The sequence below is a fragment of the Arthroderma uncinatum genome (assembly GCF_011692745.1).
Source record: "Arthroderma uncinatum strain CBS 119779 chromosome Unknown scaffold3, whole genome shotgun sequence".
Taxonomy (NCBI): domain Eukaryota; kingdom Fungi; phylum Ascomycota; class Eurotiomycetes; order Onygenales; family Arthrodermataceae; genus Arthroderma; species Arthroderma uncinatum.
Window position 1 is genome coordinate 2,975,726 of NW_022983865.1, and position 23,405 is coordinate 2,999,130.

Sequence of the window (23,405 nt, forward strand, 5' to 3'; positions counted from 1 at the left end):
GCGCAAAGCATGCGAATGAAAGTATTGAGGTCTCTGGGTTTGCAAATGGGTATCAATATAACCAAGTAGACGGTTTCGTAACCTCATATTTCCTGGATGGTACCCAAATTCCGCGATAACAGATCATATCATCGTGTTAAAGGTGTGTATCAAAACGCGAGCCCATGTTAAATGTGACTGATACACGTACTGCATTAGCTGACCAATAACCAGGCAACTCTAGGCTGTTCGGCCAATTTATGATTCTATATTCATGATATTATAGAAAATTTATTATAAAATTGTTAGAAAAAAACTTGTAATTTCTATATGGTTTATTAAAATATAAAAGTGGTCGCTTTCCCGTGCTTTTGGCCGTTTGTTTAACTTCCACCTACACGATAGAAAACTTAACCTCCTTTCTGACTGTCTCCACGATTTCCAGCAGATGTTCCCGGCTCTTGCGAGAGAAGACATTGAAGTAGGCCACCCAAGAATTAATCCCTGACATAGGGTCGGCGACTTTGTCTCCCTTTCTTAAAAAGCAAAAGGATCCAGAGACAATGTCTTTAAGGCCGGGGCGCCTCTCAAAGAGCTCCGCGCACACATCCCCAGATTCGTACACACCACCCTTCTCAACAGGGATAAACACCATCTCGCACCAGTACTGAGGCCCATTAACAAACGTATGCGAGAGCTGCTTAGCGCGTTCCTTGTCGTCAAGAGCAAATAGGAGTCCAAGGGCAAAATAATCAACGCCGTACGTGTGCTTCACCGCAGCTGAAGCCTGGATACCCGGCGGCCGTGGATTGACCTCAATCAACCAGCAGGACGGGGCTCCCTTGGCTGGGATATCACGCTCAGCGAGGTCCAGGACGTTGTTCTTCATCATATAGTCCATGCTTGAATTTTCAACACGAGCTTCGAGGTGATAGAACCCATCACGGAAGCCCATTCGAAGTAGGCTTTTGGTCAACTCGTCTCCAAGCATCTTAAGCTCGCTTTCTGGAAGCTTAGATGGGAGGACATTTGCTAACTCGATGAACGTTTTGACGTTTCCTTGGCCATTAACATCGGCGCTCTTGGGGAAGTCATCGGAGACTTCGAAGAAAATCAGCTCGCCATCACAGAGCACAAGGTTCGCGTCTACTTCTGGTCCCTCGCAGTACTTCTCGATAACGAATTCGCTGCCGTGACGCTCTGTGTGGATGGCCTTGACGCCGACCTCAAGCTCTGGAAGACTCTGTGCTCTAAAAACCCCCTCAGAGAGGAACCCATTTGTGGGTTTTATGATCAACGGAAACTGAAGGTTATGCTCTTGTACGATATCAGATGCTTCCTCTGCACTAGAGGCTACATATGCATGATGCCCCTCCGAAACGCTGGTCTTGAACTTATCGGTGGCTATTTCGTACGCTGATGGAGGATATGTCGGTAATGACAGCTTCAAGGCGGCTTCAGCCACCGGGCGTTTGTAGTGGTCACGGAATGACACGATGCCATCAATTTGGCCCTCATAAGAGCGTACTGCATCCACGATTTTGTCGGCAAACCCTGCATCCGGGTGGAGTGGACACTCAAGCGGGACGGTCGCTTTACGCCAGCTAGTATAGCGAGGGCCATTCACCCAGTGATTAGGGCTGTCAAGCACAACCATGTCAATACCCAGAGCCCTAGCTGCCATATAGACACTTTCTCCAGTACCTCCATTGTCGGGGGCACTGATGCCGCCATCGACAATAGCTAGAGTCTTGCGTTTTGGTGCTTGGGCTGATAACCAAGGAAATGACAGGCGGTTGCGCAATTCGAGATCAAGAGAAGCTAATAGCTCCTTGACTGTGCTACCGCCGACTGGGCAAGGGGATTTAAGAATCATTGCTCCAGCAGAGGCGGCAAACGCCTTTGGAAGCTGCTGCAAAGCCTCAATTTTTATGTGTTCCCCCTCAAACAATTGGTGAACTTTTGATAGGCTTAGAACGTTCGATACCAGGGGACAGTCTAACAAACGCAATGGGATGATATCGGGGCGAACAATATAACCATGGGATTGTGGCATAACCAGCCTGATGGCAATTCCATCTTCGGGGTGTGCAATTGAGAGGCAGTCGAGTACAAAGCGGAGCGCTTCTGCTGACCCAAGCTCCTGCGATCCGATTTTATGGTACTCATTTTCGGATATCTCGATGGAGAGGCGAGTTTCATCTATGTCCGTTGGCCATGAAAAATTGGGCGATTTGGAAAACTCCCTGAAATGGACGTCGATAGTCTTCCAGGAGGTAGTGCCAGATGAATCAGTTATGGTATCGTTGACATCCCAGGTGCATTGGAATCGACCTGCGTTAAAAGGTCATGTAAGAAGGTGACAAAATTATTTGATCGGTCATTGAACGTACTTTCTTCGTTATCTTGAACTTGCGCAAGGAATAGACCAGCCATCTTGTCTATAATGGATATGAGATGTCACTAATATTTTGCGTCTGCAGTTGAACTTCTGAATGAGATTGATCGATGTTAGCTTGGTCTTATGCCAGTGGGAGGGGTTTGTCTGGGTTATTACCCGTTAACTAGCTAGCTATCCCGTCGGGAGCAAACAGTAACGATTCTCAATCTTGGTAGATAAGAATAGAGTACCCGGCAAACTGCACTTGAATTCGTGTATTACAGTAGCTTACTTTGCCAGGCTTATCTTAAATTTGCCTATGCTAAAGAAACTACTCTTCCTTCAAGTACAGAGTAATATATTAAGTATTTTTGTTCCTTCTGTGACCCGCATCTGTCTTTTGCATTTAATATACATATAGGCCAGGATCCTTCTCCAGGGTTCCACCTCGTAAATCTGAGCCTAATACGAGTATAGATTCTCTCATGATTGGATAGACTAATTAACTAGTCATTGATAGCTAAACGCAAAGCTAAAAACTAGTTCGCATCCATAATAACTCAGCTCTGATCCTTCAAAATCATTCATGGATTTTGACATCCCCCGCACAAGTCAAGTCAATGTGTGAGGGGGGCTACGAGATGTCGAACCATGATGGGAATCATCAGTAGCTAATTAAGCAGACTACTTTTGGTTCAATTGATAAGACATGATACAGTCTAAACAGGGAAATAGCTGGCGAACGCTTTTTATGTTGTTTTATTTTTTTGAACATTTGTTAACCATACCCCATACAGATGTCAGTTATCTCTACCCAAGTCTTTTAATCGATCACTGGGACCCATTCCTCACGGATCTCCTCTACTTTTCTAAGGAGATCTTGTCTTCCAACCTTGGACTCGATGACCACGACTGCAAGGAGACTTGTCTCGACCGCATCTGGAGGAGTCACATATTCACCAGGCTTAAAGTAATTGCGATAAAGAGAAATGCTGTTTCTAAGAGCTGGCTTGTTCTTGCAAAGTCTAACGGCTGGGTCAGGGGATTTGAGAATACCCCCTTTCTCGGGCATGAGATTGAGAACCGCAATCGAGTGTTTGACCTCGCTGGAGAATGGCACAGCAAGAGCCTTGAACCGGTGCTCGTCCATCACACAACGAAGGACGTGGAGTGCATAATAATCCACCCCGTATGTCCACGTAATCCCATGGACGGCAAAGTACCCAGGAGGCCGAGGATTGACTTCGATCATAAAGACACTCGGGTCAAGGCCTTCAGTCTTGGAATTCGTATCAAGGTCAGTAATGCCGTCTCGTTCGAAATAGTCCATAGCAGAATTTTTCATCCTGGCTTCACAATGGACAATTCCAGTTTGGAAGCCCATTCGGGCAACACAATCCTTTAAACGCTTATACAACATATCTTTCTCAAGCGTAGGAAGCTTTGAGGGGTATACAAAGGTCGTTTCCTGGAAATCGGTTGAACCTGTTTTATCATCCATATCGCCCAGGCTAGGGAAGTCGTCCGAGATATCAGAAAATAGAATCTCGCCTTCCCAAAGGACAAAATTAACGTCAACTTCGGGCCCATCGATATATGGTTCAATCAAGACACGGGATTGAATTGGCGTGTCGCCTTCATGCCCCAAAATTCGTGAATGAGCCTTGCGCACTGCAGCTACGAGCTCTTCTTCATCTCGCGCCTTGACTACGTTGAGGCTGCTCCAGCCGGTGCATGGCTTGACAACGACGGGGTACTGGATTCTCAAGGGTTCCTTGGGATCTCGGAGCCTCTTCTCCAACTCATCGCCATTGTTTACACAGATAATTCCATTTTCTTTGGCTTCCAACATTCGTGTCGCGTATTTGTTTGTTGCAATCGAGTATGCTGAATGAGGACTTGTGGGAAGCCCTAATAACTCGGCTGCCCTGGAAACGTGCGTTGAATAAAAGTCATAACGAGTGAAAATTCCATCCAGATTCAGGTCTTTGGCTATCTCGACGATGCGTTGCGATAGTCCGTCATCAACATTAAGATCGATTGCGTAGAAGGATTCACGCAGGTATGCAAATGGGCTTTTGGGGCTTTCCAGAAAATGGCCAGGTCTGTCGAGAACCACCAAATCGAAACCAAGGCATCTAATGGCTTCATATGTAAGAATTTCGTATGGGCAATGAACTAGCGCTATTCGTTGTCGTGGAATAAGGTCCGGCAAGAGGAATTTGATGGCAAGACGGTATCGGAATTGATCCTCTAGGGCGTCCATTGCATGGTCAATTGATTCAAAATCAGAGGAATCGACTAAGATGGCACCAATAGATGCCGATAAGATATCAAAAAGCTGCACAAGGTCGTTCTGGGGCTTCTGAGTTGGAAAATGCTTAATATGTTGTCTCGGTAGCATAAAACCTGACGCAGTTGCCGCACAAATGCAGCCGTGCATTCGCATCTCTATGATGTCTGACCTGGCCACGAAACCATCCTGCGCAGGTAATATCAACTTGATACCAATGGACGACAAAGCTCCATTCTTCCTAATTATGCTGTCGAGAAACACCCGAACAGAGGAACTGCTAGTCCCCAATCCCTCACGAAGAGCCTGTGGCCAAGCAAATTCTGCCGTGCTCTCTGACTGTTCATTGACATCTCTTGGTTCAATACTGAGATCGACGGTTCTGGCGACGAAAGATTCATAGCAAGGGTTGAATTGCCAACGAAACGAGAAGGCGGATGCTTGGTGTTGATTAGCACATGATAATGGTGATATATCTTGACAATTCCAAAGTTACTCACCTTGGCTCTCCCCTTCTAGGATATATAGCGAGTCAGCCGCGGCCCAAGTGGTTTGGGAGATCATCCTAGCTAAAATTTATTCCAACGAAAAAAATGTATTCACGGGCTCAAAGGCGAATTTTTTTTGGCAATGATATCTGATGGGAACCAGAGTCAAGAGAACAAATAAATATTAGTAAATGTCAACGTTGACAACATGTGTAAAGGTCGGCGAATAAGCTATGAAAGTGATGTCCCATCCAGCACTATAGCAAGCCACCTTATCAAACACTTTGCGACCCACTGAGCACGCTGGATAAACTGTCCTGATATCTAAATTCGGCAATTGTCTTGTTAAGATTTCCGTAAAATCCTTCGTGAAGACAACATGATGTACTCCGTAAGGAATGCCACTGCAAAAATACATATCCACGTACCCGAGGGGTTCTGCAAATGCTATCCACGAGCTTCGCCGACATAGGACGTAATCTATAATTTAATTATTCTTTCTTATTTTTCACAAATTATACTCAATTCTGCGACAGGGTTTACTGGCCGCTCACACCAGGCAGTTTCTACATATGCAATTTCCCCGTTGGGAAACAAGGCGAGTGCAAAGCGACGTATCATTTCGAGATACAAGGGTAGAACTTTGATATATGGCCGGGGGACCTTGATAGATGCAGGAACGTTCGAAGAACTATCAGCTGAGCGGCTCGGTAATGTCTTGTCGGTATTGAAATAACACGAAGGATATTGAATTTGATGCTAGTAAATTATATACTTCAAGTTTGGATAAAAAACGGCGGATCCACAATGCGGAGCAGATCCACACGGCTTCGGAGAAGCTCCACTCTCGGACCAGCAGGGGTGGACCCATGCTTATCTCGCTCAAAGTTTTATATCTTTGTTCTCCGCGCCGCGTGGCCGGTGAGGATGTGATGTCCTATGCGAGTACAGGTTCAGCCGCCATCCTTCCCAGTAACTCACCCGCGGTATCACCCCATGCTGGGCTAGCGGTGAGAGCATGCACTTTGCTTTTCGGGTGGCATATTCTCGAAACGACCTCGTATAAAAATACTTTAAGCGGCTGGTCTCGCGGAAATGTGATACCGCTTGAAGATTGAGAAACCAATCGATCCTTTAGACGCACCACGTCAATATTTCTCTCCTTGCTACCGTTACATCACATGTAGTTCCAACCGGTGAATGATAGTTGATATCCTCTTGAGGGGTTCACGGTATTGAGGCGATGGATTCAGCTGTCTGTGTGTCCGGATGCAGGTTTCACTCGGAATACCTTCTTGTGGAAATCAGTGACAGCCTTGAGCATAGAAGCGGAATAACTGTAGGAATTGACTAAAAACTAGGATACCTGTTCGGTTGCAAAGGTGGCTCTGTCGGAATCAATTCAAAGGTGATGAATGCATCTCTAGTGACTTGTCAAGATATCGAATTACTTGATGGCTAGCTAGGGCTGTAATAGGGATCCGCGCATCAACTCAATAAATATCTTGAAATTATTCTTATCATTATGCAATCAATTTCTTTAGTATGATTAATCTGTGACCCTTCAATAAATCTAGCAAAGTAGCAATAACTAAAAGTCTAGAACTCGTGAACAAAATATCCCATCAGTAGCTTTATCTATATCCAGTGAATTTTATTTTTTTCATTAAGCCAGCCCTCCACTCTCCAATACCTCCAACTCAGAAACACCATTTATCCCAGTATTTGTGCCGAGAAGATTTGCAAAGAGTCTTACAAGATCTCTGATGGCCTGCGAGTCAATCTGGTGATGACAGACAATCCGGGGACTATCAAGGGCAACGTTAAATTTTTTGCCTGTCTCAATAAGTGTGCTCTTCTCAATACCCGCGGCATCAATGTCAAGCCACACCAGGTTAGTTTCGACATCTTTGCTTAATTTACCTCCTCTCTTCGTCCACTCCTCGCCTATCCTCTTCGCCAATTTATGTACCCGGCTCAACATCGGATTTTCGATAACTGCACCCGCCCCAAAATTCTCAAAGAGAGCTTCTCGCGCAGCAGCGGTAATGACGCCGCCTTGTCTCATACCGCCACCAATTGCTTTGCGAGTCCGTCGCATTTGTAGAATCAATTTCCGATCGCCCAAGACCATCGCGCCCATAGGTGCGCCCAAATTCTTGCTGAAATCAACCGAGACCAGGTCGACTAAAGTGCAATATTCTTTCAAAGTTCCGGCACCAGCGGCAACTGCTTCAAAAAGCCTCGCTCCGTCGAGATGTGTCTTGACCCCGTGGATTTTAGCCCAGTCTCGAATCCGACGGAGCTCATGCAAAGGTAATATGCAACCTCCAGCTGTATTTTCCATGGAGATGATACCGGTTGGACATTTATGGACATCATCTGTTAGGATGGCGTGTTTTTCCAAATCTTCCACCCTTAGATACTTACCATTCGATGGCTTTATGGGTTGCGGCATTGCGCCGCTTAGGATCGAAGTACCGCCTCCCTCGAAATTGATGCTATGTGAGTCGGCATCAAGTAGGATTCCACAAGGCCGCGTTGAGACCAAGGCGTGTAGACAGAGTTGATTTGCCATTGTACCTGTGACCACGAACATGCCATCCTCTCGTCCAGAAATATTGGCAACGTGTTCTTCAAAATCGCTCGTTGTTCTATCCTCCCGAAATACATCATCACCCAATGTCGTTTCCACTATGGCCGCAAGCATACGAAGGCTTGGACGGGTAATCACGTCACCTGTAAGATGTCAGCTTGCCTCCCATTAATATAGAAATAGAGATCCTCACTTCTAAAGTCACTTTTTGCTGGGCCTGGTTGACCCCATGCAATACTTTCACTTAAGGAATGAAGTACATCCATGGTGGACGACTTGACAACTTTGGGAGTGCACAGGATTTCTGGCATCTCTCCTTTTCGTCGTTTTCTTCGGCTTTGATGATTTGACCTGTAGTAGCGTTGTATGATGACTGATTCGTAGGGATGTATGTGCCCACCTATTTGGTGGGAGGGCCTATCTACATTAATAGCATACCCTCCTCCCCAGCCCTGTCCTTCTGACTTTGTTTCTTTCACTCCAGCCTGCTTCCTACATCATAGGAAGACACGGGTAGCTGCCTCCCAATGAACTAGGGACTAGGCCGGCCTGTATTAGGAAAATTTTTATTCATCTAGAATTTACAATACAAAACTAGCTGTATAACTAACTAGCTAACAAAATAATCGGGCTTCTTCCATTAGTGAAACATGGTTCAGCCTTCCGGTATCGATGCCGATCAGAAGTGGCTTTCTGAGGAATTGAGAGGGGTTTCGAAAAAAAAAAAAAAAAAAAGGGAGGGGGATAAACTCAACCTTGATGTGGCTATTGCAAGGGTGATTGGATATAGATATAGAGACATTTCTTCAGCGTGTGTGCGGTGAGTAGCTTTTTAGTTCTCCATTACCTAGCGTTAACCCAATATTTCAGCTGGTCGTTCACATATTCATTCTTGGTTAGTTACCAATAAATGATCGATGATGATGTAACTGCTTGCTTCTATCGCCATTTGATTAATTCCCGAGGCCCCCCAAGAGCCCGCTACACCATGGTGTGAGTTCTGAATTGGTGGGTCATACTCAATCCTACTCGCGTAAAAATGAGTTTGCAAGGTAGAATGAGACGGATGAAGGACCAGACGGCTGCTTAGTCGATAATATATCCTGGTTAGTTAGCTGATCTAGCCATAACGTGGCTACTCAGGGGCTAATAAGCTGTGTCCTTACTAACACAAACAGCCTGTACAATTTTCTAGCCTGGGATCAATGATCGCAGCTGCCAAGTACGTGTAACTCACTTGACCTTGATAAGAGCCATCTCCTTTCCAACCAAAATGGCTACAACGCTGCCTATTAGCCATCAGCTCAAAATCTCCCCTGCGCCCAGATAGTCCTCGCGTTGCTCCAAATCTAGCTTCGGGAGTAGTAACGATGACTGTTTCAGAGCCTCATTCTCTTCCGCTTGGGGAATCTTTACCACCCAAAGATATACATGTACGTGATACTAACTAATCTATCAAATGCCGAGCTCATGTAAGCTACATAGGCAGTAAGCGTTTCTCTCCCGACCTGGGATGAAATCGTACGATATATGAAGGGTGACGAAAACATTCACGGAACATTGCAATCCGATTATCCAAGGTATGACCAAGCCCATTTGCTACTCTAGAAGTGTACACTATCTAATAATTGCAGATTTTACCAGCACGCAATCGTTTCAAAGTTAAACGATGCTGTCCTTGCCAGAGTTAAAGCACCTAGCTCCATGCGATGCGTAATTTTCCCCTCTAAAGATGGCTTGAAAAGATGTAGCCAGTACCTCCGCAAGAATACAGATATCGAGTACCCAATACAGGAAGTGGAATTCTGTTTACCTCAGAATGTTTCCGAAGAGAACGCTAGATGGGGTCAATTCTTTGCTGTTCTTTTTCCTGAGAAGTCCAAACAACATGCTGAGGAATTCTGGGGCTTCTTGGGGGACGGAATTTCCAGTCGTCATGCAGATTTTTGCCTCGAGAGATTTCCTTTTATGAGCTCGGTGTCCGTTGATTCCTCGTTGCAAACAGCCGCAACGTACGATGATATTGGAAAGCTGCCGGATGTACCATGGGACCATTGTGATTCTAAGACCAAGGAGAAAATCAGGAAACTCATTGCAAAATGGGCTACTTCAGAGAAACCAGGTCAAGAACCAGTCGATCCACAGGATGTTTTTCTATACCCAAAGGGCATGTGTGCAATTGGAACCTTGACAAGGTCACTTGTTCCGGCTTCCTCAGCTTCCTCTGAGGCCGTCGTATTTGGGTAAGTAGTATGCACCTTATATTGTTGGAATTGAAACTCACCTAGCCTAGATGGCCGTATGGATCAACTCCAAAGTGTATCAAGGGAAGCGGATATGAACGATTCACATTCTATGACCAAGGAACGTCAGAGGAACTAGATCTGTTAGAGGCATCTTTGAAATCTGGTCATCTGATCTCATGTCTTTTCTGCGAAGTTCCGTCCAACCCTCTTTGCGCCACACCGGACTTGCAACGCATCCGTCGTCTTGCCGATCAATACAATTTTGTTGTAGCCTGTGATGAGACTATAGGCACCTTTATCAACGTGGATGTGATGCCTTATGTCGATGTAGTCGTCACAAGCCTCACTAAGATATTTAGCGGAGCATGCAATGTCATGGGAGGAAGGTACGCTCTGCTCTCTGATTAACCAGTGTTCTGGAGATTTAATGTTTAACACTTCTGTATAGCTTGATTTTAAACACCCAGTCATCATTTTATGGGCAATTACAAGCTAAGCTTGGCAGCATCTATGAGGATCTTATCTATCCACTTGAGGCACAGGTCCTTCTTCGAAACTGCATTGACTTCCCAGCTCGAGTTCAAAAGGCAAGCCGTAGCGGCATGGCGGTTGCCAACTTTCTGAAGTCTCATGGCTCGATCTCTAAAGTCAACTATCCTACGATGGTAGATACCACGCCACTTTACGAACAATATCGACGTCCCAATGGAGGTTATGGTTCCCTTATAAGTATCGTTTTCAGAAACCCTGAAAGTGCTGTCCGGTTCTACGATGCAATTGACTTATGCAAAGGTCCTAGCTTTGGAGCCAACTTCACGCTGGTGCTCCCTTATTCCCAGCTTGCACACGCTTATGAATTGGACTGGGCAGAATCGAAAGGAATGGCAAAACATATCGTGAGGATTAGTGTCGGACTAGAAGAGGAACGTTCTTTGATCATGAAGTTTGACCAAGCCCTCAAAGTGGTCGAAGAGTTTGAGAGCTAGTCAGCTGATAGCTCTGAGAGTTATTTTGTGTCTATGATACTGGATAGCTTAGAATCAAATGCCTATATCCGCTTACACAGTCCCACACAACACCATATCATTGTACTGAGTATACTAGCTTCAATGAGTATGCGGCAAGCGTCGGTATCATTCAAATACCACGCCGTGGGTTACCGAGAAAGCGCTGAGAATGCTTCCCCACCGCGGATGGCGCTCAGAGAACTATACGGAGTACTAAATTGGCTAAGCGTTGTTGTACTTCGTAGAAATTACTAAAAATGGCGAAAAGTCCTTAGTACGGGGCTTGCCTATCCAGTTTTAATACCTGCAAGATCCATATTCAACCGTCGTGATGCCTGTCAGGTCTACCCCGTACGCGGGGACCAAAGACCTAGATCCACCCGCGCCGCTTGGCGCCATGGCGCTGGATCCTTCGCCGCACTAGTCTAACTTTAACCGAGTTGAAATAAGCTCATATATCCGCGTGGAGAAACCTTGTCTTTTCTTGGCGTAAGTTTCGAGCGCTTGACCTGCCGACCGCCTAGTGTCTGGTATGGATTCCCTCAGGCTAGGATAATCTGCAGGATTTTTAGGTCCTCCGATGTAGCTAAAATCTGGTAATATATCTAACATCAAACTAAAAGATACCGTATACAACCTTACGGAGTAACGGCGATACAATAATTGTGTCATGCTTCGGTCCTGTCCCTAAATCCTCGTAATTTACTCTGGCAGGGATCTTACGTTGACCATCGTTAGGTGTAATCTAATTCAAACACATTACCCAAACAGGTATCAGTTTGCAAAATGTTAGATCTTCAAGTGGAAGGATTGCCCTGGTAAAGGTTATTATTAACCCATACTAATGAAGTGTGGACTCCATGTACATTCCCTGATACCTATTTACAAAGTGCATATCAACAATAGCCATGTTAGCTCTTGGCCCCCTGCCATGTAACATATTTCTTCAGGAGGATGCATATTAACCTTAAAAATTATATAGCAGGGAAGGCTATAATGGTTCCGGAGAATGGCGTGATGGGATCATGGGAATGATAATAGTAGATTTTGTAGGATTATAGTCAAAACATATCCAATTGCTTGTGCACACACATGTCGGCTGAAGGGCTTCCAATGTGACTGTGCAGCTGTACCACGTACAGACATATGCTGGAGGAATTTTCACTATACGTTTTGCCTATAGAATAGCATTTTAAATCTTCTCCGATCCTTTATCAAATGTCTCTCAGCTTCAGCCTCTCTATTATCGTAACCCGGCGTAATAGCCTAAGCTAAGAAGCTAGAAAGTTTGATACGTACTATACTGAAAGGATCTGTACTTATTCTTTTCCATGTTACCTAATGTTACCTAGGTATAGTACGGGGCTAACACGATGATAAATTTATTCCTTCATACAGTAATTTAGCGGTCTATTGGGCCATACTGTGAGAACTACTCTAGGATTCCTATCCGGCCCTGAGGGTGGCTTTATCTAGGAAGCACGTCCAAATATATATATTTGCCGCCTTGCAACAACACTACATCGGCCTTCAGAATCCTACTCAATTTCTATTGTCAGTCTTCTCATTACGAAATAAGTCCCCATTACCTACCCAAAATGGATTATACTACGCGTATGCTTTCTAGTCCACCAAAGGACCCCAAATCTGCGGTAAGGTCCACGAATCTTAATCCATTTCATCGTTAGCCTAACCTCGACACAGGTATTAATCGACGCTGATCGAGAAAATCGATCAATTTCGTGGCTGGAGTATGTATCTACGGTTAAACGAATAGCCGTTGGCCTGCGAGATGCTGGACTCGCTGAAGGGGATGGCGTCGGGCTGCTCAGTGTTAATGAAATTTATTATTATGTGCTTGGAGATGGCGTGATTGCTGCGGGTGGAATTTTTGCTCCTCTACCGACAACTTCACTTGACCAGCTAGGCCTCTATATTGAGGCGGCACAGGTGAGCTGGCTCTTCGTCAGCGTCGAATTCTTGGAGGACATTTTGCTAGCCGCTCCGAACTGGAAACTGGATAAAACCAGAATTCTGGTATTCGACCCACCAGGGTTGGAGCCATATTCTGGCCGTCTACCAAAATTCAGCAACTTGTTGAGCGCCGAAGAGAGTAGATTCAAAAACCCTTACGAAGGCAAAGACCCTAAGAAACTGATATGCGTGCGATCATTCGGTAGTGGCACGACTGGGTCTATTAAGGCTATCGAAATCTCCCACGCTGCTCAATTGGCGAGACTGGATGCAGCCCTCTTTGCCCCAGATCCCCGCGATACAGCATGGCTTCAGAACATCGGCCTTTCCCATGTCAGCAGTCTCAATATGTGCAACCGAGCTTGTGCAGGTGGATTGCCCATGGCTCTTACTTCCGTTGTCGATGCACCGTCACTCCTGGACAGGATGAAAGCTTTCAGTATCAGCCAGATTCAATTGTCGCCAGCATTGATGGAGAGCATTACAGAGACTGTCAAATCCGGGCTCCGACCTGCGGATGCCCTCCAAACCCTCAGCACTGTTTTGGTGGGAGGAACCTTTTCTCGGAAAGTCTCAGTAGAGGAGTTTTCCGCACTTTTGCCTAGTCATACTCGTTTGAGGACTGGCTATGGGAGCACCGAGGCTGGCATTGTTACCATGACACCTATTGATGCTCCTTGGGAGCTAGGTTATACTGGTGTTCTTACGCCGAAAGTTGAATTAAAGTAAGTACAACTCTAAGAAATCCTAATGGGATAGAAACTTACTCGACCATATAGGATCGTTGATATCGAAACAGGGAAGGAGCTTAGCCTCGATACTCCCGGCGAAATTGTTATCCGCTCACCAGAGATGATGTCAGGATTTTGTAATAATCCGACTGCAACTAAGGAGGCATTTCTGCCAGACGTGGATGGGCGTGGGCCTTGGTTAAAGACTGGGGATAAGGGATTTGTGGATCCAGCCAACGGACAACTAGTCCTACATGCCCGCTACCATGAGCTCATCAAGATCGGGACAGAGACGGTACTCCCTGTCGATGTTGACGAGGTACTAATGACACATCCCTCCATCAAAAAAGCTGCCATCACGTCGGTCGTGGCCCGGGATGACGAACTCGACCTCGAGATTATCGCCTATATAATCGTGAAGGACGGTGCATCGATCACAGCCCAAGAATTGGTGGATTATGCTGCGTCGAAGTTGCCCAAGCATTGTGTCCCAATAGGTGGTGTGATCTTTACCAACGACCTCCCACGAAGCTTCGCAGGAAAGGTACAGCGACGTAACTTGATTCATTGCCCAGTCCTGCCTGGATCAACCAAACGTCTTAGTATCTCTTCGGGAGTTGAATATAAGGCAGAATAGGTAGATAGACTTAGACCCTAATCTTACACGGTTCCAACTTGTTAGTAATTAGACTTTCAGTCTTCTCTTTCTTGCATCTCACCTTTCGAACGAAGACTGTAACTCATACTTCAAGAAGTATAATCTTGAACAGGCGAAGCCAAGGCTCAAAAATTTGTAAAAATGGAATAGAGTGAGGGGTAGTAACTAGAACAATGGCGGGGTAATATTCATACCTATGAAACTAAAGATGGGACCAAAAGGTGATTGAGGTAGTGATTTAGAGAGTCGGACAGCACCATGGTAGTAGATTTAGATTTAGAGATGATAATTTATACCTCAAGCAATCAATGTCCTCTTATAGAGAGACTCTTCGTCTTCAATTCGCCTCTTTAGATTTTCCTCTTTCTTAAATCCGTGCCCCTCGCCCTCAAAAATAATCAGCGTAACATCCTTTCCGCCTTCGTTCATTACTTTCTCCATCTCAACTGCCTGTTGCAACGGAACAACAGGATCCTCAGATCCCTGGAATAACACTACCGGGGTCTCAATCTTCTCTGCATGGAAACAGGGACTTCTTTCTCTGTATATCTCTTCCTTTCTCTTCTCAGAGGTATCCGAAGGAAAGAGCAGATTCAACACATAACGCGATTCAAATTTATGCGTCATCTCGACGAGTCTCTTCAGGTTTCCTACGCCGAAAAGAGAGCAGCCTGCGGCGAATGCACGGGGATGAGTTACAAGGGCTTGGAGAACTGTATAGCCGCCTGAACTTCCTCCTCTAATCGCCACGTGGTTTCGGTCGATGAGATTCTGTGATGCGAGATAGTCGATACAAGAGAGCGTGTCCTCAATTTCTCTGATACCCCAGCTATAATTCAAATCGTCGCGATATGCACGTCCGAAACCAGTCGAGCCGGCGTAGTTAACGCACGTGTATGCATATCCGCGCGAGGTGAAGTATTGTGCTTCCAACGAGAGGGTAAGCGGAACATGCGCGGTTGGTCCGCCGTGGATATGGATGATGAGAGGAGGTAACGAGCCAGTCGGTGCTTCATATGAGGGGTTATGCGGAGGCACAAAGATTGTGTGTGAAGGCCTGGAAAGATCGTTCCCATGAGTTCGAGGAAAGGTGATCGCTTGCGCGGGAGATAATATTTCGACGGGTATATCGATTGTTGCCGAGCTTTTCAGGACTTGCTTTTCTTCAGGCTTGGTAATGTCGACAAGGTACACAGCCGAAGGTGATTTGGTTGTACCGCCTGTTACAACGAAAGAAGTAGGGGAGATGCATTGAATGCCGTTGAATTCCACGTGAATGAGATCGAGTGGCAGTTCTGTTACAAAGTCTGTAGCAATGTCATACGTGATGATTCCAGTAACTCCTGCTTTAGTATTCGCAATCACGAGAGTATTTTGGTCCAAGAACCCATATGTAGAACTATCACAGATCAGCTTAAGCCATGAACTCAGAGGGAAGTCGGTACTTACGTCCCAAGAAACCATTCCGCTTTCCCCATTTCGACTTTCTCATATCCTTTGATATGAACATACTCGACAGTCTTTGAAGCTAAGGGGTAACGATACACCTGCCAGATACCTTCTGGCTCGTCAACAAACCACAGGGCTCCATCGGGGCTCCATCTCGGTTGGCAGACAGAGGACGTGAGAGACTTTCCGGCCACATGAACTGCATTGATGACTTTTCCTTCGGCCCAGTCCGCAACGTAAGCTTGGCTTCCAGTCCATGGCATATTGGGATGGTCCCATTGCATCCAGGAAATGTTTTTCCCGTCAGGGCTGAACTTCGGGTGAGAGTAGAAGTCTGCACCTTCAACTATAACTTTACTAGTTCTAGTTTTAATATCAATAGCGGCAATGGTATTCACCACTTCGCCATCCTCGCGATGAAGCTCTTGTATAGCGAGAATCAACCCTGGATGGGCGGGCGAGCTATTAAAGTCGCCGTAATAGATCTTAGAAGCTTCACTTCCGGTTAAGATTTCTTCTACGTCCCCATCAGGAGACAGAAAGAAAACACCAGCTGAGTTTGCGTCCGTGAAAATGATACGACCGTCTGGGTACATCGACGCTGCACCGCCCCCGTATGTGTGAATTTTTGCCCGAACATTGAATTCCTTGGGCAGTACATCTACGCTTGCTTCTCCATTGACACGGACGATGACACCACGACCGTCTTCTGCTGGTCGATTTTCAACAACATATACGTCATTGGTCTTAGGCTAGAAAGTTGTTAGATAAGTGCCTGATTAGTGTGGAATGTTCCTTACATTGACCATCAGTTCTGCAAATGTTACCACTCCAGCACATGCAACCGACGGAGTGATCGGGCTTGTCCATGTGCCATAAGGCGCGATTTTCCGGGCGGATGTCATTCTTGATTCGACGTAAATTTTCTTTAGCAGTGTATGATGGTGGCTGCCGGCAATGAGGGTAGGGTATCTGGGAAATATAAGTCGACTCTGATGGCGAAAATACTATGGTGGGGGATAAGGCTAGTACATAGAAGCCAGAGGCCCCAGACATCCATCTAGCATACGTAACTTGTATGGACTGACTCAGGGTATGCAAATTAACTTCGCCGTCCTTATAATACCCGGTTATGCGGGCTATCCAGCAAAGCAAGATTGAAATCCTTGCCATTGCCATCGGCCAAAAGGCCAAGGGTCCGGCAGACACGGTTATTTCCAATGCACTTGAACATTATTGTGTCTCCGATCGAGTCAGCTGTATTCATGCATGATTGTGTCCCCAACCTATTCAGCTCTGTATCCATGGCCGTGGAGCGGGAATATGGCGGTATCGTGATCAAATGAGGCTGATGTCGAGGATCAAAATCATGGGTTTGATGACTAAGCATACTAACTTAGGTAGGGGTAGCTACGCTGCAAAAAAACTTCACGTCACTGACAAAATATATTCATCTAAATACACAATTACATCAAGGAAGTCAGAGCCTTCACACGCACAATCCCGAGGATTTGGCAAATTCGAGAAGCAACGCCTGACCCCTGTTGATTTTGTGTTTCGCTTTGCTTAATCCTGGGCTGAACGACACGATGAGATCCTTCGAGTTGCGGTCCCAGCTAACCCCAGAGTGCCGCGATGGCAGGGTTGATTATCGATCCTTCATACACTAAACCATCCTTCCGGTCACTTACAAGCGGCAGGACGCCGTCAAGATCAACATAGTCGCAAAACTCAGCGAGGAGTAAAGATGGCGCGATGGCAAGCGAGCTACAAGCTCTACAACCCACCATGATGCCGAATCCCAATGTCTTCGCCTCCTTGACAAGTTCCAGGGCCTCAGTCAGGCCACCTGTCTTGTCGAGCTTGAGATTCACTCCGTCATATCGATCGCGTAGCTCCGCAAAGCCTTTACGGTCATGTACACTCTCGTCGGCGTATATGGGAATCTGATGTTTGAAGCCACGTAACGCATCATCAGCACCAACCGGGAGAGGCTGCTCAACCATCTTGACGCCTACGTCAACGCAGATAGCCATTAACGCAGGCATATCTTTAACATCCCAAGACTCGTTGGCATCGACGATGAGAGTTGCGTTTGGTGCCGCAGCTCGCACTGCTCGAAGTCTTGCTTCATCATCCTTGCCGCCAAATTTGACCTTGAGGAGTGGTCGCGTTGCTTCCCTCGCGGCACTAGCAGCCATGGCGTCTGGGGTGTCGAGGAAGATGGTAAAGGCTGTCGTGGCGGGTTTAGGCGTGGAGAGGCCAGCCCGCTTGAAAGCTGGAATTCCCGTGTGTTTGGCCTCGAGATCCCAAAGTGCACAGTCAATGGCATTGCGGGCTGCGCCTGAAGGTAGAAGGCTCTGTAGGTATGTTCGGTCTGGGTTCTTCTCGATCTGAGGTGCGACATTCCTGATGGTAGTGAGGACGCTCTCCACCGATTCACCGTATCTCTCGGAAGGCACACATTCTCCTCGGCCTATGGCATCGCCTAAGCTCAGTGAGACAGTGACAACATTTGCTATGATTTGACTGCCGCGGGCTATGGTAGATGGTATCCTCAAATGGAAGTCTTCTGGCTGGCATTGGAGCTTTGCAGAGGGCAAAAGCCTAGTGGACTCTTGGTTGTTGGTGCTCATAGTGCCGTTCGCCGATTTGCGTCAAGTGGAACAATTTGAAGGGGATTTCAGCGTACACTCCTTTTGTGTATTCGTTAGGAGTGATATATGAGGGGAAGAGCAAAGAGTAAACTTTGATTGTTTACCTTCTCCTCTGTTGAAGACCCAATGCCAGGACCAACTCGTCGAACAAGACCAACACTGCCGAGAATAACCAGATCAAAAAATAGATTAATCCTGCCTCCGAACAAATTCGGTTAACTTGATGCAACGTCCAGGTATAGCTGAAGATCTGAAGTGAAGGAATACACGAATCCTACGATTTCTCACCGCTAGAGGTTTAGTGTAGGATGATACTCTCAAATTTCTAACTGTATTGTCTAGAACGATACCGACCTGACATTTTGCATACTCGGAGCTAGTATGGACCCCTGGCATAGCTTGACCGCGGAAGATAAAAGCTTCATATCAGTTCAAATACAAGTGGAGCCTTTGAAAAAGTGAATACGACCGACTAGTCTCGGAGAAAGAGTCGTTCAAAGGGTTATACCATGGGAAGTAAAAATCAGGGTTGCACCAGCGGCAGTCTATACCAGCAATATAATATGCGAGTCAACTCAAACTATTCTCTTTACCGGATGTTAAAACGTCGGAGGAATTGATGAGTTTTTCGTCTAGATTAACTTTTCGTCTGAACCTTCTAAAGTACATCAGCCTCGCCTGGATGTACTTTAGGTTACCTGCTAACAGCCATATTAGGTGCGGTTTTGTGCAAATGTAACACCCTATTACGCAGCTTTGCATGCCTATATTTGGCTGGACTGTTCAGCCTCGTTCGGCACAGTACTTTTCGACCTCCTTTTTCAGCATTTCTTTTTGCCTCAGGACGACTTCCATGATGTTATTGCAAGTTTTCCCCAAGCCTCTCGGGTCGTCTTTTAACGCCGCAGCGTGTACCTGAATCATATCATCAAGCACAGCCTCCAGTTGATTCGGCAGCCATGTTACGATTGGGCTACCACCTGTCGCTGTAGGATGATCTGAGCGTTTAAGGATGTACTCCTTTACCAAACCCCAGTGGCGCCAGCGGAATTCCCGCACCTGATCGAGAATTTGGAGCCATAGACCACGGGACTCTCGCAGGGCATCACTGGCCTCTTCGGAGCTTGCGGCGCCAAGTTGGCCAAGAGCGAACTTCTTAATTTCTAGCTCTAAGCCGCGGTCTTTGATAAAGGTGAGAAAATCTTTGTGTTTGTCGGAACGGTACTCGGAGAATTCATCAAGGATTACCGTAAGTGGTGTGTCTGGCATAGGGATTTGGAGGAAATTGTCCATGAGAGGTACCATGGCGTCATTGGCTCCAGTCTCACCCCGGAAAAACATGGGCTTGTTGTCATTACATCCATCATAGATGACACCGTCGGGAAACATGGAATTAGAGGTAATGCCAAACATGAAAGTCCGAAAGTTATTATACTCGGTCGGCTTCGACTTCTGATATATAATCTTCATAAGGGAGTTCAAGTTTGCCAGTGCGTCCACAAGCGTTGACAACCCATCGTTAAGTGACCTGCGCTGTTCACTGGTGCCACAAGGAGTTGTTGCCTGTGATGCAGCCTCGAAGGCCTTCAAAACACCTTGAACAAGTGGGCCGGAGTTCTTGACCATGGTGAGATGTACCAGGATAAATCCAGATTCGGATGAAGCGGGATCAAGGCCATGCTCGAACGCTCGGATAAGACGCAAGTTGGAAAATTCAAGGCCCGCGGCAGGATTCTCCAATCGGTAATTGAGCAAGACATACGAGCTGAATTCGAGGTACGGTTTAAAACCAGCGCTAATGATCGTTAGCTCTCGCGACTACATTAATTTTATTTGTAGGTGAAGGAACTTACATCTCTGCACATCTGACAAATGGACGTGAGATCTGCTTGGGCAAAATTGGTCGCCCAGTCCCATAGTCGCTACTCTCCATAAACTGTCTATGACATGGCTCTAGGAGGTATCCCTCTGCGAGAAAAGAATAATCTCGATACAGTGCGGTTATTACATGGAGGTTCTCTTTGTATACATCGATATGTGCAGTGAGGTCCGGAAATTCCTTATCGACAACATCCCCGAGCTTCCCCTCAGCGAGAAGACCTGGTTCACCTGAGGTGGTCTTTATGGGCATACGCTGTAGGAGCGATTCTAAAGTATCGAATTCCTTGGGCAAGGTAACAAGAGGGTCTCTAAGTGGAAGAAAGCCTCTGGCGGTAGAAACCAGGAATGGGTGGAGCGAGACATCTCCCAGACGAGAGTCATCCTCGACGACCTCGCATCGGGCGGAAGAGCCGACAGCCTTCATTGCAAAGATGGGCGGTGTTAAGTTAGGCAAAAGGGCGAATTAAGGCCAACGTTAAATCAAGGTACCTTCGCGGTAGAACGAAGGTGACAAGCTGTCTTATACGTCTACCTACCCCTCGAAATCCGCCCATACCAGTCGAGCTACGTGGCTTTGCATGAATTTCTTTTTTCCACTCTTTATCACCAAGACCTCGATGGCCGTGAAACTCCACTCACCCGGTGTCAGTGATCAAGATATCTTGTCTGACCCACACAGGGGACTCATTATTTGGGATCTGTTGACGAGAGGCTACCCTGTTGACGCCCGGATAATTCCATGAATAGTAGCCGTCTCCGCGGGGTATATTTTGCCATCAAGACACAGGCACAACCTGTGTGATAAAGTCAATGCAGGGTGACAGGGTTTTGAGGAAACTAGCTGGCCGTGGATAGAATCCGCAGTGCAAGGTAAGGCGCTCCCCAAGTGTAACAAAATAAGCCACCATGAAAGAAAATATGAGCACGCTTGAGTGAAACTGGATGCCCTTTTAATAGGCGTGGGGTAGCGATGAATTGTATGCACAATATCAAATAAAATATTATGCAAGAGCGACATCTGGATAGACGTGCATCTCGCCTTGGTCGGAACAAAATCCATATGGCCCGGGGATCAACCGTGTACTATGTGTCAAGCTTTTGCTTCCGGACTCACATCGGAACGACCATTTTCTGGTTCCTCTTCCACTTCTGCATGTGTTGTCACGGTCAGGATTACGTGGATCGGTGGGATAGTTCTTGGTTTCATACCAAATAGCGGGCCAGTCCCGTCTAAAATTTATAACCCTGCTTGAGCTCGAGCCTGTACCACCCTTGAGATAAGGACGTTTTTATTCACCGGTTACTCTTTATACAGCCTAGAGATGGAGTACTATAGCTAGATATATACAGTTGAGAAAGCGGATACAAGGGCACTCTATCTTCTACATTTTTAAGTCTGAGCTAAATATAGTTACAGTTAACTAGACTAAAGTGTGTTTGGATTGGTGGACCCATAAGTATATTTTGTCTCGAGGATAAACAGGCTAGAAAGCTAGAAAATCTCATTTAGCATCTGTCGATTTGCCTCGGGAGACCTATCCCGGAGAAGAGACGCCTCAAATCTTTTGACAACAATATAGTGCCGGACAATCTGGCTCTCCATGAATTCTTGGAAGCTATCAGAGGTCTTTTCTAACCGCTCCAGGGCCGCTGCAACGCTCTTAGGGAAAGGTTCTGTACCAGCCGTAGGAAAGTGTTCTGCGATTAAACCCGTGTCCGGCCACAGTAACGGCTCCTCGTTGATGCATCCCATTGTACCAGCACTTATTACGGCCGCTAGAGCAAGGTACATATTAGCTGTAGCGTCCACACAACGCAACTCCCAGTGACCAGTCTTTATCTGACGTATTGGGACTGCGCGGTTCTCAGATCCCCATGCCACAATATGTCCCGCAAGGTATGGCTGCACACGCTCGTACGACAAGTCATACGGGAGAAAAAAGGAACATAGCTCAGGAAGCCTACGGAGCATGCCTGCCAGGAACGAGGCTTCATTTTTGGGTGGGTTGAGTGAGATGTGGGTGTGTTGACCTGCAGCCTGTTTGTCCGACACCACCGGCCTCGGCGCCATGGTGGCTACCAGTCCATGCCGGGCAAAGAAGGACTTGATGATATCGTGGGCTAGGATCAGTTCGTCCACGGCGCGAATGGGAGACTGAGGCTCGAGGGCGATTTCGTACTGCCCTCGGTCTCCCTCCGTTTGAAAGGCGCCGACGCCCACACCGGCGTCTAGCAGTATCTTAACGATCTCCTTGACATGGGGGAAACATGGATCGCGGAGTCCGGATATAGCACAGCGACCCAGGCCAGTGCTGTGAGGTCCCAGTGTCCCATCGGCCGAGAGTTTCAAGACCTGGAATTCGACTTCAAACCCAACGAGGAAATGCACGTTAAGCAGCTTCTCTGCCTTCGCAACCACCGTCTGTAGAGCGGTACGAGGGCAGTAGTTCCAGTTTGGCTCAGGCGGCGTCGGAAGAAATTCAACGACGCGGCACATGACGGTGGCATAGTCGGGGTCCAAGCCATGTTGCGTGTACAAGGAGGTCCAGTCTGGAACCAGCCTATGGTTTCCCCTCGGGTCCATCGTAGGAGTATTGTCGTTACTCACGGTCAGTTGAAATGCACAAGCCGGTACATGCAGCTGCCTCTTTTCAGCAGCGATCGATATTGCATGCTCGATTGGGACAATGCGCGCTCTCACGACGCCCGAATAATCCTGCCACTGGCAACGGAGAAAGGAGATGCCGGGATGAAGAGCTAGGAAGGCATGAAGAGCCGTTGACCCCTCAGTGACGGATGTAGAGTTCGCTTCGATACTGGTCGTAGGTTTGTTCGCGTGGGGAGCCATGGCGCAGGTAGGTGGTCGTCTAACGAGTACGAACTGCACGGAGAGGCAGATCAAGGTATCAAAGGTATGCTGTAAACCGACTTACTGCCCGCTATACCTGTGTAAGTAAGATTGAACCAATTCAATATATAATATGAACCTGCTAGATAAGACTGAGACTTGGTTTATCTAATGCAAGGATGGGCGGGAGGATGTTGTACAGGACAGCTGCAGCGTTT

General features: G+C 46.8%; 8 protein-coding genes across 8 annotated transcripts; 2 read left to right on the forward strand and 6 right to left on the reverse strand.

The window, feature by feature from the left end:
• Positions 1-3,182: 3,182 nt before the first annotated feature.
• GIQ15_04650 (uncharacterized protein) lies at positions 3,183-4,625 on the reverse strand (the record flags this gene model as incomplete). The annotated part of the gene is made up of 1 exon (XM_033552067.1): positions 3,183-4,625. One exon carries the CDS (start codon positions 4,623-4,625, stop codon positions 3,183-3,185), a length of 1,443 nt encoding a protein of 480 aa, XP_033405797.1.
• Positions 4,626-6,806: 2,181 nt separating this feature from the next.
• GIQ15_04651 (alanine racemase TOXG) lies at positions 6,807-7,850 on the reverse strand (the record flags this gene model as incomplete). The annotated part of the gene is made up of 1 exon (XM_033552068.1): positions 6,807-7,850. One exon carries the CDS (start codon positions 7,848-7,850, stop codon positions 6,807-6,809), a length of 1,044 nt encoding a protein of 347 aa, XP_033405798.1.
• Positions 7,851-8,941: 1,091 nt separating this feature from the next.
• GIQ15_04652 (uncharacterized protein) lies at positions 8,942-10,968 on the forward strand (the record flags this gene model as incomplete). Its single annotated transcript, XM_033552069.1, has 6 exons — positions 8,942-8,958; positions 9,120-9,169; positions 9,226-9,316; positions 9,371-9,979; positions 10,030-10,368; positions 10,431-10,968. 6 exons carry the CDS (start codon positions 8,942-8,944, stop codon positions 10,966-10,968), a joined length of 1,644 nt encoding a protein of 547 aa, XP_033405799.1.
• Positions 10,969-12,587: 1,619 nt separating this feature from the next.
• Positions 12,588-14,331, forward strand: GIQ15_04653 (uncharacterized protein; the record flags this gene model as incomplete). The annotated part of the gene is made up of 3 exons (XM_033552070.1): positions 12,588-12,641; positions 12,694-13,688; positions 13,743-14,331. The coding sequence occupies 3 exons, from the start codon at positions 12,588-12,590 to the stop codon at positions 14,329-14,331; spliced, it is 1,638 nt and encodes a 545-aa protein (XP_033405800.1).
• A 318-nt stretch (positions 14,332-14,649) lies between these two features.
• On the reverse strand, positions 14,650-16,706 carry GIQ15_04654 (uncharacterized protein; the record flags this gene model as incomplete). The annotated part of the gene is made up of 3 exons (XM_033552071.1): positions 14,650-15,751; positions 15,802-16,553; positions 16,602-16,706. The coding sequence occupies 3 exons, from the start codon at positions 16,704-16,706 to the stop codon at positions 14,650-14,652; spliced, it is 1,959 nt and encodes a 652-aa protein (XP_033405801.1).
• Positions 16,707-17,417: 711 nt separating this feature from the next.
• On the reverse strand, positions 17,418-18,437 carry GIQ15_04655 (uncharacterized protein; the record flags this gene model as incomplete). Its single annotated transcript, XM_033552072.1, has 1 exon — positions 17,418-18,437. One exon carries the CDS (start codon positions 18,435-18,437, stop codon positions 17,418-17,420), a length of 1,020 nt encoding a protein of 339 aa, XP_033405802.1.
• Positions 18,438-19,241: 804 nt separating this feature from the next.
• On the reverse strand, positions 19,242-20,763 carry GIQ15_04656 (indoleamine 2,3-dioxygenase family protein; the record flags this gene model as incomplete). Its single annotated transcript, XM_033552073.1, has 2 exons — positions 19,242-20,253; positions 20,312-20,763. The coding sequence occupies 2 exons, from the start codon at positions 20,761-20,763 to the stop codon at positions 19,242-19,244; spliced, it is 1,464 nt and encodes a 487-aa protein (XP_033405803.1).
• Positions 20,764-21,831: 1,068 nt separating this feature from the next.
• GIQ15_04657 (uncharacterized protein) lies at positions 21,832-23,187 on the reverse strand (the record flags this gene model as incomplete). Its single annotated transcript, XM_033552074.1, has 1 exon — positions 21,832-23,187. One exon carries the CDS (start codon positions 23,185-23,187, stop codon positions 21,832-21,834), a length of 1,356 nt encoding a protein of 451 aa, XP_033405804.1.
• Between the last annotated feature and the right edge of the window lie 218 nt (positions 23,188-23,405).